Source organism: Anomalospiza imberbis, chromosome 20 (assembly GCF_031753505.1).
Source record: "Anomalospiza imberbis isolate Cuckoo-Finch-1a 21T00152 chromosome 20, ASM3175350v1, whole genome shotgun sequence".
Classification (NCBI taxonomy): Eukaryota; Metazoa; Chordata; class Aves; order Passeriformes; family Viduidae; genus Anomalospiza; species Anomalospiza imberbis.
In genome coordinates this window covers 3,728,852-3,745,822 of record NC_089700.1, presented here as the reverse complement: position 1 = coordinate 3,745,822, position 16,971 = coordinate 3,728,852, and the positions used below count along the sequence as shown (strand labels likewise).

At 42.7% G+C, this 16,971-nt stretch overlaps 1 protein-coding gene across 6 annotated transcripts in view; it reads left to right on the top strand.

Annotated features, from left to right (window-relative positions):
• Nucleotides 1-16,971, top strand: part of SPNS2 (SPNS lysolipid transporter 2, sphingosine-1-phosphate) — a 133,197-nt gene that overhangs the window by 71,785 nt on the left and 44,441 nt on the right. For all 6 annotated transcript variants that reach the window (XR_011005398.1, XR_011005396.1, XR_011005397.1 and 3 more), the window contains exons 4-7: nt 10,666-10,817; nt 12,655-12,721; nt 15,270-15,412; nt 16,553-16,705. Coding sequence is in view for 1 of the 6 variants with exons in the window: in XM_068210197.1 (XP_068066298.1) it covers nt 10,666-10,817; nt 12,655-12,721; nt 15,270-15,412; nt 16,553-16,705 (515 nt within the window). In the remaining 5 variants the exon portion in view is untranslated. The remainder of the gene's footprint in view (nt 1-10,665; nt 10,818-12,654; nt 12,722-15,269; nt 15,413-16,552; nt 16,706-16,971) is intronic.

Below are 16,971 nucleotides of genomic sequence, written 5' to 3'. Positions count from 1 at the left end.
AAAGTGAGGCATCTCTCAGATACGGGCCCAACATACTGCAAGGTCAGCCTTCTGCACAGTTCTTGGAGGCCTCTGGATCTTGATGGAGTCAGCAAGCCAGGGAAGCGTGAAAACAGAAAGCAGGAACAAAAATCAGACTTTGGAATGATTTAAATGGTTCTTCAGCAAAGTTGCCTGCAAGAGCTGACCTGCTGGTGTACCTGATTTTTAGCATATGCAGAGCAAAATATACCAAGAATCAGCAAAACCAACAGTATGGGAAAAGTTGCAAGGACTAACTTTGTGCTAATTTAATTTAAACCTTGAGGGATTCCCTTAAAATGTGTCCTTCATGCACTCTCAAAAATTGTTCTACACTTGAAAATGTGTCTAGTGCAGGCAGAGTGTTCACACCTGGGTGTCTCAGTCAGTTGGCTGAAGCTTTTTTCAAAGGGTGCTGAGAAATCAGTTTCTGCAATGATTTCAGGGATAGGGACATGGAATTGTGCTCTCCAAGAATCTCCAATCCAATCTGTCTGATGGATTTGACTAATTTTTTGCTTAAGAATTGGTTCAAACCAAAGAGTTTGAGCCAAGACGGCCTATCATGTTAAAGAGGTTGGATCTCACACATTTCTGTAGACATCACTGGAGGTGGAGATGTCGTTAGGTATCAATGCCTGTAAATGTTTGTTCTGAAAAATTTGGCATCTCTTTGTTGCTTGGATTTAGGCTTTGCTTGTGGCTCATCTGTGACTGGGACACAGTAGCCCATTACTACCTGTGAATATCCTATGCCACCCCATATTCCAGCTGCATTTGGGAGCCTGTGTGTGTCAAAAACTTTGCAGTTCCCACAGTTGCAAAAATACATTGTAATTCTTCCAGTCCCTATTTTAGTGATTATGGCTGTGTTTGCACATCTCAGGAAGGAAGCTGTGATAGTGCCTAATGCCAGAGATATTTGAGGCAAGTGCTGGTAAGCATGTCCCACCTGACAGATCTGGAACAAAAAGCAACCATTTGCTTCCAACCCAGAGCTATCAATGTTCTTAGGGGAACAGTTTTGGAAGATACATTCTGGTGTAATGGTTTTGTAACAGGGATAAATGACCACTATTTCAGCCATGTGAAGGGCCATGGACTCCTCTGGGCCTTACACCAGAGCCAAGGATGAAAAGAAGTGTTTTAACTCTGTCTTCTAGCCGGCCCTGGGAACATGGGGCTCTTTATGAACCCTGTGATTTATTTGAACATCAGCCTTTTTCTTTAAGGTCTGTTTTACAGCAACATTGCATCTGCTGGATGGGGTTTGGTGAGTGAGCAACCTGGTACCTTCCTCCCAATTGCATCCCAGGTCCCTGTCATTAATCCAATATTAATGACCAAGAAACAGAACTGAGGAGAACATAAAACCCACCATTTGCATGTTGTAGTATTTTTACCGTGGGCAGGTCAATCAAATGAAAAGCCCTTCAGTTAGGGAGCTGAAGGGCTGCTTTGTCTTCACTCAGTTTATTATCAGGACCTGGTGGTGTTGCTTCATCACCGAGTGTCTTGTAATTACACTGCCTAATGGGACGGAGAATGGGAATTGGGCTTGCTCTTTTCGTTTTTGTGCTGCCCAAAAATGACTGAAAAGCAACAGAGGATTCCCTCAGGACTGCCACAGCTTGGGAGGGAGGAGAGTGATGGGAACCTGGATTTCAGACACTGCAGTTTTAGTGTTGAAAGGGATTTTCACATTCAACATTTGCAAACAGCTCAGGAAACCTTGCCACAGATTTTTGTCCCTGAGAAGCACAAAGCAACTCTGTGGAAGAAGTGCTGAGAGAGTCTTGTTACTTCCAGGGTCGTTTGGGGTTTTTTTTTAGTCCAGAACACTTAATTGGGTGTTTCACCTTACAGCCTTCCTGTAGGTATGTAGTTGTTAAAACACTTTTGTTGCTGATTGAAGGGTGTGATGAGTTGAAAAGGGAGTGTCTTACAGTCTTTTTTGGGCATTTTTATATACTAAATAATAATATAAATCTCATAAAGTAGGAATGCTTTAATCAGTCAGAATCTTAAATACATTCTCAAATAAAATTTTCCACATTCTATTAAGTGAGCCTGAGCAGGCTACCTGGGAGAACTAAAGCCATTAACAAATACTAGAAACAAAGGAAAGGTGAGTGAGGACTTTGCTTCTTCTCCCTTGCTCATTTTTATATTTAAATATGTATTTTGATCTCTTTGTGCTTGCTGTAGTCTCTTTTCTCTTTGTAGGGCTCTGAGTAGCAGCCAAATTTTCCCAAAAGGGAATTGTTCAAAGGTGAGGTGTTCAGAGTGAGAATCAGTGAGGCACTTAATGCATCCAAATGAGCTGAAGTTTGGAAGTGTTTGGCAAAGTGTAGATGGATGCTGCAGAGGAATGAGACCTGCTTTGGAAGCTGTTGTATAAGTCCATCCTAAATACAAAGGGTTTCAGTATTGACCCTTGAGCACGTGATTAATCAAATGCATTAAGGTTTCAGTAAATCCGTAGCTTGCTGTTAAATCTTGGTGTGGTCACATCTGTAACACAGTTATAAGCTCCAGCCAGTGTATGTAGAATAAATACATGTGAATAAAACTAATGTGAATGTGGGAATTAAACCTGTGAACACTTGAAGGAAGAGAGCCTGGGGCATTTGCGCTTGAATTTTAGTGACCTGCTTGTGAGAGTTGAGGGGAGGATCTTTGGGTAAGAGAAGCATCCTTTGCCAGACATAAATATTTAAACTAGTATACTTTCTGTGCCAAGCAGGCTTAAGGGAAAAGGAGTGAAGAAAAACCTGGTTAGTGTGAACGTGGCAGAGACACAGCACATGTGAGATGGTGTCTGCCATATGGATTTAACTGAATTTAAATGCTTTACCTTTGTCAAAGTGGCCTCCTCACTCTAGAACTGCTTCTGTGCCCATAGAGCCCATAGTGCTGCTTTGGTGTATATAGATACCTGATGGGAGCTGTAAAGATGGAGCCAGAATGTTCTCAAAGGTCCCCAGAGAAAAGGTGAGGCAAGGGGCACAAACTAAAATACTGGAAATTCCACTTAAACATCAGAAGAAGCAATTTTACTTTGAGGATGGTCCAACACTGCAACAGGTTTTCTAGCATGGTTGTGGCTCCTCCATCTTTGGAGATACTCAAAACTCAAGTGGACATTATCCTGACCAGCCTGTTGTAGTTGATCCTGCTGTGACCAGGGGACAGAGAGCAGACTATCTCCAAAACTCCTTCCAGTCTCAGGTATTCTCTTATTCTGTGAGTGCTTGCAAAGGAGAAGAGCAGTCAAAAAATGGTGGTGGAAGATGGACTTAGCATCAAGCGTTCTGTTTGAAGGGAGGAAACTGTAAAACTTAAACAGAATCCAGTAGTGATGGAAGTTCTGGGAAATGTTGTGTGCAGTAATGACTTACAAAGTAGTTGTGATCGTAGAGATGGGGAGTGAGAAGTAGGCATGGGTGAGAGACAACACACACAATGAGGGAAGAAAAGAGGAATCTAAATCAAATCACTTCGCTGCAGTGGGACAAATGGCAGAAGAAGCAGCAGCTGCAAAGCATCTGCCCTGGGCTGCCCTGCCTGCAGGACTCAGGGCTGATAAGGGGAGAGAACTCTTGGTGGAGGTGAGAAGGGTGGTTCATAATTAGATTTATCTGACAGGTAGCTCTAGCATGAACTTCGCAGTGCACTTGTATCTCTACAGCAAACAGATAAACACTGATAACTCTCAGCATTGACTCAGAGCTGATAACCCATCAGTTTGTCTCCAACCAGTCTCCACCTGAGCATGTGCCCTGCTGGTCCGTTTGTACCACCCAGAGACTGAGCATAACCCACTCCCTTTGGTTGTAGGAAATCCTGAGAACAGTGCTTAGCCAATCGCTGAACAGGGGAGAAAAGTACTGATCAACAAAACATCTCAGTGCAGCTTTGCCCTCATGCTGGTTTGTATTTTGGTCTCTTGGCTGGCAATTCCCATGAGGGATTAGGTAAGATTACTTGTCAATAAAGAAAAAGAAATTCATCTTCCTTTGTTCCTGCTCAAAGATCTCCCAGATGGTAAGACATCAGATGGCCAAAATTTGGAAGGAATATTCAGTTACTTAAAAATCTGGTCTGAACTTGATAGGAGGATATGTTCTTCAGGATTGGCATGGAACAATTTACCAGTACTACGTAGTCCTTCTCTGGCTCTTTACAATATTTATTCTGCTTTTATTAGGGAAGAGTTAGAACCATTGATGTTTGAGAAGGTGAGGCATTTATCTTTGAGTTTCATATCTGGACTTGACATAGCATTCCCATCAAGTATTTGGGCCCAGGACTTGTATCCACCAATGGAAGCCAGGTGCCTTGGTGTTATATATGCAAAATTCATAAAGCTTTAGGGGTGCACAGTGTTGGAAGATGTATTTGAGCTTATCTGTTCTGCTGTGGCCTTTGTCATCCACCCGGGCACAGAATGGAATTTGAAACATCAACCTCATTGTTTAATGTCAGCTTCTCTCTCGTGCTATGTCAGTGTCCTTGTTTGACTTGGAAACTCTCATATTTTTCAAGGTGAGCCCTCATTCCTGGGAGGGCTGAGAGAATTGGAGCTTTTAGTGTTTAAAAAGTATGTAATGTCATTCCAGTGCTCAGCTCTTCAGTGACTCTCAGCTAATGAGCTGGAATTTCGGCTGTGACTGTGCAGGAGCCAATGCTCTTAGTCACCACCCCGATACTCACAGCAGGTTCCTGGTTTGCTTACCTCATAGTTAATGGTGCATCTTTTGGCAAAAGGTGTGGTGTGTCATCATTAACCATTTAAATCCTGCAAAGTGCTGGGAAAACTTACTGGAGCAGAGGAGGAAGTGGTGTTTGCCTGGCCAGAAAATGCAGGGTCTGCTCAAGGAGGGCAAATTCTTGCATGTGAGTGCAGCTGTCAAAGGGAACCACTGTTGTGCAGTCCTTGAATCGATATTTGAGCCCTGTGGGGTTTACTCTGTTCAAATGGCTCCTGTAGTGTCTCAGATTTATCCAACTGATCACTTGTGACTGCTGTGCTACCCTAGTTGCCTTAGTGCAAGGCTCAGCCAGCTGGAGAAATACAGGAGTGTAACTCAGGGAAATTAGGTCAATCCCAATGCTTTCTCCTTAGTTTATTGTCATTTCACCACATTTTAGGCTCTGTGTGGCAACCCCAGCTGCCTGTGGTAGGAATGACTTCATGCACGTCTTCTTTCAAAGGATGCAAACCCTGATTCTATATTCTTGATTTTTGCATAATGTTTATAAAATAAAAGAAGAAAAATATGGCAAAACTCAGCTCAAAGAGGAATTTAATGGTACAGAGTCCTCTTATACATTAGCTAAATGCATTCTCCACAGGAGTTTTACTCATCCTCACATAGGGAGGGGTACTGGTGCAGGTGCTGTAGCAGTATAAAAGATCCTTCTTTTAGACCAGTAACAGCAAATTTAAACATGGTTTGCATTGGTGCTGTGCACACACGGGAATTCATGACTCTGGAGTGACTCTGTCTGTGGGATCTCCTCAGTCCATGTGTCCCTCATCTGAAAGCAGCATGTGTTCAGCTTCTTTTGAGACTCTTAAAAGCTATTCCACATTCAAATGCCAAATACTTAATAAACAAAGCTTAAGGATCATATGATTCTTTAGACAGTAAATCTCATGGCTCAGAGTTGTACACATATTTGGCAGATTATAGGTTTACCACTGGCAGATAATCTTTTAAAGAACCAGTGGCTTTCCTCCTTTTGTTAACTAATTAAAAAAGGAGAAAGAACTTCAAGCTGTAATTAGACCTCTTAAAACACATATTACTCCCTGAATGGTCTATACAACTAGGATAAATGTATAATTAGGAGTTTTCACCAAACATTATTCAAGCCTGTCATGTGTCCTAGGCCATCAAACATTTATGTTTGCAGGAGATTGAGAGTAAAGTCAGTATGAAGGTGTGAATAGAAACTACACAGTCTATTTTATCTTTTGGACCTGATGTTCTTAGAGGTCTTTTCTAACCTAAACAAATCACGGTTCTGTATTATTAATATTTAACTCCAACCATAAAAGCTTTTTTTCAGATGTAAATTCTGGAAGGAGTGTCACATCCATAGCTTCTAGTGTTTGGTGACACTGGTGACAGTAATGAGACCAGGTCCCTTGAACCCCATGATCTGTCCCTCTTGTTCTCTGTGGCTTGCTGATAGTTTAAGAAATGTAGAAGTTGGTAGGTAGAATTTTCTATTCCTTATTGGCACATCCCCAAGGCATAGGGGTTTGTATCCCTTCTGAAACACTTCTGTTTTGAGGAATTGGGTTTCTTTTGCTTTATGGCTAGAGGGTGTTCTTCCTTCTATATATTTAGGAGATGAGACAAAGAGAGCACATCCATTGACCCTTTGTACTTTGTATTCATAGGTAGGAGCGCTTTCTCCATGCATTAATTTCTGGTGATGTCATCTCTTCACGGGAAATTCCTAGGAAGGCTGTGGCAGTTCTGGGTCTCTGCAGCCAACATTCTTTCCATATGTTGATGGTTTATTGTGTACTGGAATCTTCCCTGGCTTGTGTCTCACCAGCCACACAAGTTGGAGAAAGGGACTGGAAGCCCTTTTGCATCCTGACTTGCTCCTGGAACTCGTGGCAGCCAGGTTGTGTGGCCCAGGTGTCCCTTCCCAGTGGCACAACCAGGCTATGCCTTGGCACAGTGCTGCTCCATGGCTGCAGATGTGGAATCCCAGCACAGCCACGGAGCTGCACCTTGGGCTCACTCCTTGGGCAAGGAGGGGGATTGAGGCTGTGAACTCATTCCAAAAAACCCTCTGCATCTCCAAACCAGGAGATGTTGGCAGCTCTCACGGAGATGCAGACAGTCTCTGACATGATTGCTTTCCAAAAGACAAATTAAATGTTTGCCCTAATAGTGCCTTGTTTCAAAAAAACTTCAGTTTCAAGCATTTCACTTCAGGAAAACACTATTGATTAGTGTTGAGGTTGATGGGCTTAACCTATGGGGAAGGAATTAGTTCAGGTCCTGAAAGCTGACTCAGATATTTTCAGTTTTCCTGCCAGAAACCTACTTGCACAGATGAACAAATTACAGCAGAGTTACCAAGTCATATAGAAAGAAACTGGCTTCTTCAATATATATCAATTTCTGCTTGGGGAACAGTGGAATTCAGTTAAAGACTGAGCTGCCTGTTCTGCTTTTGAGCACCAGCAGAATTGAGCTGGTGTCAGCCCTTTTTCTTTCATTAAACTCCTGAGAAGCTTGAGGTAGGACATAAATGGAAAAGCAGTGGGATGAAAATCCAGTGCAGAGGAAATTGCAGAGGTGTTCTGCTACAGCTGTGGAGGAGAACAGAATTTTCCTCAGCATGTGGAATATCTGACTTTGCCATGTGTTTATGCAAGTTGTCATGTCCATGTACACTTGGAGAGGAAAAGGGATGTTCCATGGCTGTATGTGTATAAATGTACACAAAAAATAGCAGGTGTCTGTATTGCATATGGAGTGGTTTTGGGACCATGAGTGGTTCATGGAATGCCTGTGGTCCAAATGAGCAGCAGCATAAGAATTTTAGAGTTGTTTTGTTGTTTGTATTTTTTTCTTCTTATATGAAAAACAAAAAGACAAGGCCTGTCATGGATGGGGCCACTTTTTGCCTTGGGGAGCTGCCCAGCTGTCCCTCTTCAGAGACAACTAAAACATACATTTTGAGTGGCTGATTAGAGATGGAAGATGGGGGTCCCAGCTCATTTTAGCAAATTAATTTTATCATATGAGTTCCAACAGGGTGCATGCTAGCCAAAGATCCCAAAGAACTCGTAAGAAGAGGAATTAGCTCTTTAATCCTAGATATAGAGCTCCAAAACCAGGCACAGTATAGAACCAACTATAAATAATTCCCTAAATTGTTTTAGATTTTTGTAGGTTTAATCTAGTTGTCACAACTTAATGGCTAGATGGTCCATAGTCTTGAATATCTGATCTCAGAAGGGCAATATTATTCAGGTCTTTATGTGGATTATGCTTTTTAAGACTGCTTTTATTCCCAGATGAAGTAAAAATCTCATTACTTAAGTTTGAATACCACCGCTTCAAAGAACATCGTTTAAATATTAAACAGATATTTGGAGTGTGTCAGCATGGGATAAGCCAGGGAGAAGGATTTGAGGAGGAAAAGAGAGAGAGGAGTGAATGTGTTACTTGTTGCAGATGATTTCATTGTATTGGGCATCTGATTCCATGGTATTGATGAAACTGAGTCACTCTATCACAAAAGGAATACTTGGTACAGTTTTCCTGCTTTGCACAATGATTGTAAGAGAAACCTTCTCACAGCATTGTTTGGAGGAAATTCCTACCTGGTGCATTCACTGGCAGTGATACTGGCTGCTGAGCACAAAACTGTGTCATTTTTCTGCAGGTGTTTCAAATTTGAGGAACATCCAGTGCACTTACAAACTTGTCATTCTTCAGTTGTAGGTAACACTGTCCATGCTCATCCCAGGCAGGTGACTACTTTGCCTGTCACCCTCTCTGTGATCCAGATCTCAACTTCGTCAGAAACCACAGCCAGCCTCCAGTTCCCTGCTTTCTAATTCTGCATGACTAAGCCTTTCAGCACGTTATAAATACTGTTGCTCATTCAAAATACATTGGTTACCTGTGCACCAATGACTGCCAGCATATTTCTGCAGTGGAGTGGTTGAGTGTTGGGAAATTGGCATAAATTAAATCACTTGAGTCACAGCATTGCCCTTTCTGCTCACACCCACGTGTGTGAGTTACGTATGTTCAGCTTGTGGGAGATGTATGAATGCAAGCAGCTCTGCACACACCCTGCCAGCAAACAAGGAACTTGTATTCCTGCAGAAAATGGGTATTGCTCCAGAATTCACACCAAAATATGAGGAAGTGAAGAGAACACAAAAGTATTTCGTTTTTGTGGCTATTGGAATCCTCAAAATATTATTTTCAACCAGGGATTACAATGAGGAAAACAATGCAAACATGTCAGTGATAGATTTTTGTCTGCTTATGGATATATTTATGACTGATGCACGTGGCTTGGAATCTGCATGGCATTTTCCATATTTGTGAATGAGACTTGTACTCTAGCTTGGCTTTGCTGTAGGGCACAAAATCAGTCATTTCCCTTGACTTTTTCCAATCTGAAGAAGGAGAATTGGTAATTGCTTATTTTTCCCAAAGCACTTTCATGGTTAAGGACATATCATAGGCATAGAATCACAGAGTGGTTTGCGTTGGGAAGGAACTTAAAGCCCATCCTATCCCACCCCCTGCCACAGCAGGTACACCTTCCACCATCCCAGGCTGCTCCAAGCCCTGTCCCGCCTGGCCTTGGGCACTTCCAGGGATGGGGCAGCCACAGCTTCTCTGGGCACCCCATACCAGGGCCTCACCACCCTCACAGGGAAGAATTTCTTCCTAATACCTAATTTACACCTGCCTTCCTTCAGTTTAAATCCCTGCTGTTCTCACAAATGATCTACAGAATAATGACAGCAAATTGAGGATTTGTAGAGGTTAAATTTGTAGAAATAGATTTCCCTGTGCTTACAACTTTCTGCATTGACTGCTTCGTTTCTGTCCCTGCAATTATTTCTGGGTGTAGCTCAAGCTGCTTAGATGGCTGAGAGTTTGCTCATTCTCATGTATCTGGTATTCAGGCATCAAAGCATTGTGTCTTAGCCTGCACTCAGCAGCACCCAGAAAACTGCAGGGGCAGTGAAAGAGTTTAGGTTGCAAATCAGGTCCTCACAGTTCATGAAAGTGTTGCTTGAAATGGGCCATTAAAAAAATTCTATTAGATAAGCAATTCCTTTTAGACCATTTTAGATTGTGTTGTGCTGAATGTGCAGTATATCCTCATCCTGTGGGATTGCCCTTTACCCACAGAGACAGGTAGTTCCCTGGGCAGGTGAATGCCTCCTGCATGCCCCTGCCCTGTGTGGCTCCAAGTCATTCCCTGCAGGTCCTGCTTACAGAGTACTTGGATGTTCCTAGGCTTCCCAGGAAGGCTCAGGTCTTCTCTGAGAGTTTTGGGGAGGTGTCTGCTGCTGTTCAAGGCCAGTGGAGTGAGATGGGTGCTTAGCACCTTTGAAAGATTCTGTTATTCCATAGCTTTTAGTGAAGGGGGACATTTAGTTTGGGGGATTTCAGGTTCCACTCTTTCCCAAATTTCAAGAGCTTTTAGGATTTCCCAGTAAGAGCCTGTCCCTGGCACGCTGGGGACAATGGGTTGTGCTTGGCAGGGGTTGCTGTTCCTGCATCCTAGAGCAGAGTTTGTTACACTCACTGACCTCCCCAGACATTCCCAACTCAGCAGGAGTGATCTGGGAACAAACTGGGGGTCTTCTGCCTCTTTTAGGATATATTTTTGAATGTCACTGAGTAAATGGTTTATTATTATTTTTCTTTCATGCCTAGAAATCTTCACAAAAATATTGTCCCTTTCTTCTTGGCTAAAGACAAATGAAACAACTCTGAAGTTCTAAAAACAAATGCATACAGGAGGATCATTTTCCAGTCACATGAATTTGTATTTCCCTGATTGCTGTCCATCCTGAATTAAGAAAGCCAAGGGGGCACCTGCTGATGTTTTTATTTCTTTTCTCAGTATTTCTGGCTCCTCGTGCTCTCACGGGGTTTGGTTGGCATCGGTGAAGCGAGTTATTCTACTATTGCACCAACCATCATCGGAGACCTGTTCACCAAAAACACGAGGACCCTTATGCTGTCTGTTTTCTACTTTGCAATTCCTCTGGGCAGGTAAGTGACATGAAGGTTCTTCAGTCTGCTTATGGCTTTTTTCTTAAATAAACTCACATAGATCTGAAATTGCTAATGATGATAGTTCTTGACTTTGGCTGGAATGTAGACAGGAAAATATTGGGAGCAATGAGTAATTAGTTGCAGGAATTAGATTCTTTTTTAGTGTTACTGGTTCATGTGTGACTTTTGGGAACAAATGGGAAGTTTGTTGTTGGTTTATTTCGGTTTTTTCCTACTTTTTTACAGCAATGGGGTGGAAATGGAATAAAAATATTTTAGCTGACTTTTTCTTTCAGTGGAATTTCTTTATCAGCCCAACACAGTATCTGATTGTTGGGTTGGGAGGGAATCTGTCATTATTTTTATTTTTTAAAATAATGGCTGACCCTCTATTGTGAGATTGTCAGCAAGGTGGCTTTGCATAGTTTGCATACCATTTCCCAGAGCTGGACAACATCCTGGGAAAAAGGGCAATATGGGTTCATTTCCAGCAGGGAATACATGGGTAGCATGTTACAAACTCAGAGAAGAACTTCTGGTGGTGCATTTTACAAGCTGGAGCACTTACCTGTGAGATAAAACTCACTAACATCCTTTTGCTCTTGAGGAAAAAAGAGAGAAACAGATCCTTAACTGGTGAAAAGAATATTTTGCCAAGAGGACCAAGAATTCCAAGTATTCACGTAGAAAATTCAATGAACTAAAAAGAAATTACAAATATTCATCCTGTTGAGCCTGATTCTGGGATTTCATTATCTCAATATCCAGCAGCAGCGTGGATTACATAGCCATGGAGGATAGGACAAGGGCTGTAAACTGAAAGAGGTTTTGATTAGATATTAGGAAGAAATTCTTCCCTATGAAGGTGGTGAAGCCCTGGCACAGATTCCCAGAGCAGCTGTGGCTGCCCCTGGATCCCAGGAAGTGTCCAAGGCCAGGCTGGATGGGGCTTGGAGCAAACTGGGACAGTGGAAGGTGTCCCTGCCCATGGCAGGGGGTAAAACTGGGTGGATTTTAAGGTCTCTTACAACCCAAACCAGTCTGCGATGATTCATGGTTTGATTTTGGGGCCTGTCTGGGTAAAATGTCCAGTTTTAAAGAGGTTATAGCTGACAACTCCAAAGCTTAGCAGACTCTTCAATAAAGGAAGGGGGGATCGGGGAGTGAGGCTCACAGTTGCCCCACTGCAATCCTGGTAACTTTTAGCCAAGGCAGTCTCAGCAACAAATGCAGCAGTTTTGAAAAAGGGTTGTTACCTTCAGTTCATGTTGAGAGAAATGTAGCTCTGTTCACCTTTAGTCTCTTGTAATGCACCTTTTGTCTTATATGTGGCTGAAGGTCTCCTATTAAACTTATTGCATGTTCTTCTTGGTTTTTCTTCCAAGCTAATAGAAAATAGTGTCTTCCTGCTTAATTAGAACCAAGTACTATTTAGTGGCAAGAAAAAAAATCTAATGATGGAATATGGTCTGTCCTTGAAGGGCACTTTTTAACTGAAAGCTTGAACATAAAATTGTTTCATATTCATATAGCACAGTGAAAGGCCTGATGGAGAAGTGAAATTGGGAAATAAATTATTTTTAAGTCTTTCTTTGCATCCACTGTAGATTGTAAGGTCAGCTATAAACTTCCAAATTTCCATCAGATTTGGACATTTTTAGATCAGCAGTGCTGGGTAGAGTCACATACTAGCCACCATCTGCTTCAATCCCCATATTTCTTCCTGTAGGACAAGAGACCTGAGGGCACACAGTTGGTTGTGCCTCTCTTTGCCTTTGTCTAAGAACAGCTGTGACTGGGGCACACTTAAAGCTCATCTTGGCCTTTCTTGCAGTGGCTTGGGATACATCACTGGGTCGAGTGTGAAGCAGGTTGCTGGAGACTGGCACTGGGCACTGCGGGTAAGTCCCTCTTAATGACGCATCTTAATGAGAGTTGGTTGGTTGATTAGTGTTAGGAAGAGTTCCATCACACAATGGCTCAACCTGTTATTATGTCTGAAAGGCGAAGGAATGGAAATTACATCTGTGGATGTTAAGTGCATGGCAGATGCACTCTCTAAGCAAAGGTATGTGGGCTTGGCTTGTGGGATTTGGTGTTTTCCCTGCTTGGGAGCAAGAATTTTCCAATCACTTTGTTATCAATCAATCAATCATGACTTCTTGATGGGGACAGGAAGACAAGGCATTGGCCTTAAATCAACTCCACAGTCTTTCAGTCTCCTGCTGTCAAGAAACTCTGAGAATGGCTTCCGGCTTTGAGGAAAAAACACTTTGTTCCAGTTTCCGCTTGTTTTTCTGCCCTGAGACAGTCCGTTTCCTTCTATTTTAACCTCTTGGGACCCTGATAAATGGGCTGAAAAGATAATCCACTCCAATCACATACTCACAAACAGCTTCTGCACACAAAGTTGTCTTGAAAGAGCTGAGAGGAAGTGGCCCAGCAGAACTGGTTTCTGACCTTTGGTGCTGTGGGTGGCATGTGAGGTGCATTCTCTGGCTCTGGCACTTCATGGAGACCATGAATCTCATGAAGCTCAGGCCAGCACTGTTTATAACAGTTGGTGAAGAAATGCAAGGGTTCCCATCTGAAGCAAATATGCCCTCTGTGACACAGGCCATGCCCAGGGTAAGCAGAGCCAGGAACATCACCATGAACGGTTCCTCTGGAAGAGTGGAGGGCAGTTTCCAGCTGTGCACCTGGAGTGGAAAGTGGAGTAGCCTAAAGCTTCCCACCAGGAGGATGCTGCCTTATTAGTAGAAATATTTAAGAGTAACATGAACTTTTGAGCAGAGGCAAACACAAGGAGTAAAAACCCCAAAGCCTTTCCTCTGGCCAGTGGGCTTTAACTGGAGCACTCTTGGAAAACCCAAATCTGTCTGTAAAACCCAAATAGTTAATCAGTGAAAAGAGATCATCACTAGCACTTTTCAGGTGGTGTCTTCACAGTTATCCTGAGAAATCCAGGCTATCTGCAAGACTGTTCCCCTTACAGGTCATGATTTCCACTATAAATGACCCACTGGTGCAGGATTCCCTGGCTGTACAAAATTTGGGGAATCTGATGAGCTGCATACATCTGTGGTGTTTGCTTTGGACACCATTGCTCAGTCTTTGTAGTCACACAGCCCATATAGAAAGCATCCAGACATCAGTGTAAAGCAGCTTCCATCCCTATGGTAATTATTGTGCTCTTGCAAGATGGGAATGATTCCCCAAGATGATGCCTCCCTCTGTGATCTCCAGTGGGCTCCAAATACAGAAGAGGTCAGGAATAATCCATACTTCAGTGGGCTGAAAAAGACAGAAGGGCACGTGGACAAGTGGCAGCTTTGTGTCTGAATCTAACAATAAAGTGAATGTTTCACTGCAGCATTACTGAGTGTCCATGGATATTGTCCTGATGGGTACTTAAGCTTTTAGATAATAATCAAAGAGACTTTCAGTCATCTGGCTGTAGAAAAAACAGCATTTCCAATATTTTTTACCAGTGTTGTGTCTTCTGTTCAGGTGTCATAAGGATACTCTTTCAGGCTTCATGTATTCCTGGATTAGTGATTTTCCTGACTTTTAAGTTCTGAAATACTTTTGTCTTTCCTTCCCTAGAAGGATTGTGAGTTTGTCATCTTTGGACATGAAACACTGCTCCATGTGTAAAGGCCATTCTCAGGTTAATAATGAAAGCTTTTTTTTTTAACAGGAATTTATTTTTTTAAATAGCACGTCTAGACGAGATGATGGTTCAGTGAAATCTGTTTTCCTATATTCCTGATAAAGCTATTTTCCATTCTGACAATAATGGAATTTCAGTGTCAAAACAAGAATAGTTTTTATTGCTTGCAAAATGCTGTGGGATCTTTGTATTTTTGCCTAGTGTTTGGGAGAAAGGATTGGATATTGGGAAACCAAGCCCTTGAATCTGTTGTTTCCCTGTCTTCTCACCTGAATTTTCAATGATTTTTGGTCTGTGGTACTGAGGTAACCTGAGGAAGATGCCTGAAAACAGGAAGCCGTTAGCTGGAAGAGGGATGTGTATCAAGTAAGGGTTTTCAAAGCCAGCATGTTCCCTACATCCAGAAATCTTTCAGCTGGTCTAATTGCCTTTAAATGGCTTCTGCACTCACCCAGAAACCAGCTGGTCTCTCAGCCAGCTGGTTTCCAAAGAGTTAAACATCACTCAAGAATCATGTTTAGATGAATCTTGGTACTTTTTAACACAATGGACTGCCTTACTCAGAGTATTTTCAAAGCTGCATGTTTCCAGACTGAGATAAGAGAGTCCAGGGAATGCCATGGAGGAAGGAAAGGAGCAGATGCCTCAATGCTTACAGGTTCTGACTGGCTGTGAGGAACAGTCACTGAAACCAAAAGGATGTATTCTGCTTCTTCCTGGCCAGTCAAAGCAAACCCTCCTGACTCCTGTGCTAATTCCCTGCTCCTTTCTTACAGGTATCTCCACTCCTAGGAATGATAACAGGGACACTCATCTTGATATTTGTGCCTGCTGCTAAAAGAGGAAATGCTGAGCAACTTGGGGGGCAGCTGAAGGCTCGGACTTCATGGCTGAGAGACATGAAAGCATTGATTAGAAAGTAAGAGCACGAGTAAAAACTATGTTTTGCCTCTAATGCTTAATTGGAACATCCAATGGTCTGGATTTAGTGTGGTGAGCTGGAAAGTGATGACATGCAGGGAGTTGCAGGAAGTTTAGTCTGTGGATCTAGGGAAGAAAATCACAGTTACATGAGTTATTGACTGCTGTGACAATGATGAATTTCAAGTTTTGCTCTAACCTTTCCAAGATTGACATCTAAGAAAAAGCCTGCTTTGTTTGGCTCATACTTCACACAAATCAGGGCTTTTGAAGTGTAGAAATTGCTGTGTTCCTGTATTAATTGTTGTGCCACTGTTGTTCAGACTCTTAGATCCTTTTTCTTCTTTAAAAGAGCTATTCTGCTGAGGGGGAAAAGAGAGTTTTAGCAATTTAAGGTTAAAAAACACACAGAACCTTGCACTATGGCAAGTTTAAATATATGTGAACAACCACGTGTGACTGAATCCATGAGAACTGAATGTGCTTGGGCATTTGTATGTGTGCATAAACGTTCACATGCTCATGAGTGCTTCAGCAGCTGCACTTCCTTCCAGAAAGCTGGCCTGTGAATGTGCAAATACTTTCAGTTGTGAATTCAGGGTTACCTTGTAATTCTGATGGGAAACTTGTGATGGAACTACTGGCTAGAATACTTCCCTGGTGTTGTCATCCAGTGCCAAAGGACTGTGAAAAGCGATGTGAGCTAATTTATCATTATTTCTGTGTTACTGCTTTTGGTAGTTTATGTAAGTAGCAACCATATGCTGGCATAGATGGGGAGGGAGAAGTGAAACTACTCCTCCAAGTAAACAGGTGACATTAGGGTGAAAGCCCTGTAATTCACATATCATGTCTTAGTGACCAAGTACTGATTGTCTTCTCAAACAGACCCTTGACACAGACCTGTGAAACATCTCTGATGAGTTCAATATATTATTATCAGTGGAGCATCACATGTGAACCTTCCACGCTTCTTATTCTCCATTCCTTTATATCTTCTGTTACCTCTGCCCCTTGGCAAAGGGAGGTGGCAAGTGTGGGGGAGCACTGGGCTGTGTCACTGAAGCACTGGCTCCTGCGTGGGGGTCCTGCTTTTTCACTTTCCCCACTAAACCTTCTCTTGGTTTTGTCTCCACAGCCGCAGCTATGTGTTCTCATCCTTGGCCACCTCAGCTGTCTCCTTTGCCACAGGGGCACTTGGTATGTGGATCCCTCTGTATCTTCACAGAGCACAGGTCGTGCAGAAGACAGCAGAGACCTGCAGCTCCCAGCCCTGTGGCACCAAAGATAGGTGAGAGTCAGAGTCAGCTGGCTTTACACAGGGGGAGAGGGGGTGGGGGCTTATTTACCAGAGGAAACAGGCAAGTCCCACAGAAACAAGGTACTAGAATGTCTGTAATTTCCTCTAGGTCCTCGTAACAATGATAGGAAATGCTGGGATTGTAAACTAGGCTTTATTTCTCTTCTTCATTGCATGAAGTCAAACCAAGGGAGAAGCAATGACCTCAGCTCTGTCTTAGTTCCCAGGCTGCGGTGCAGAGTAGAAAAGAGAAAAGA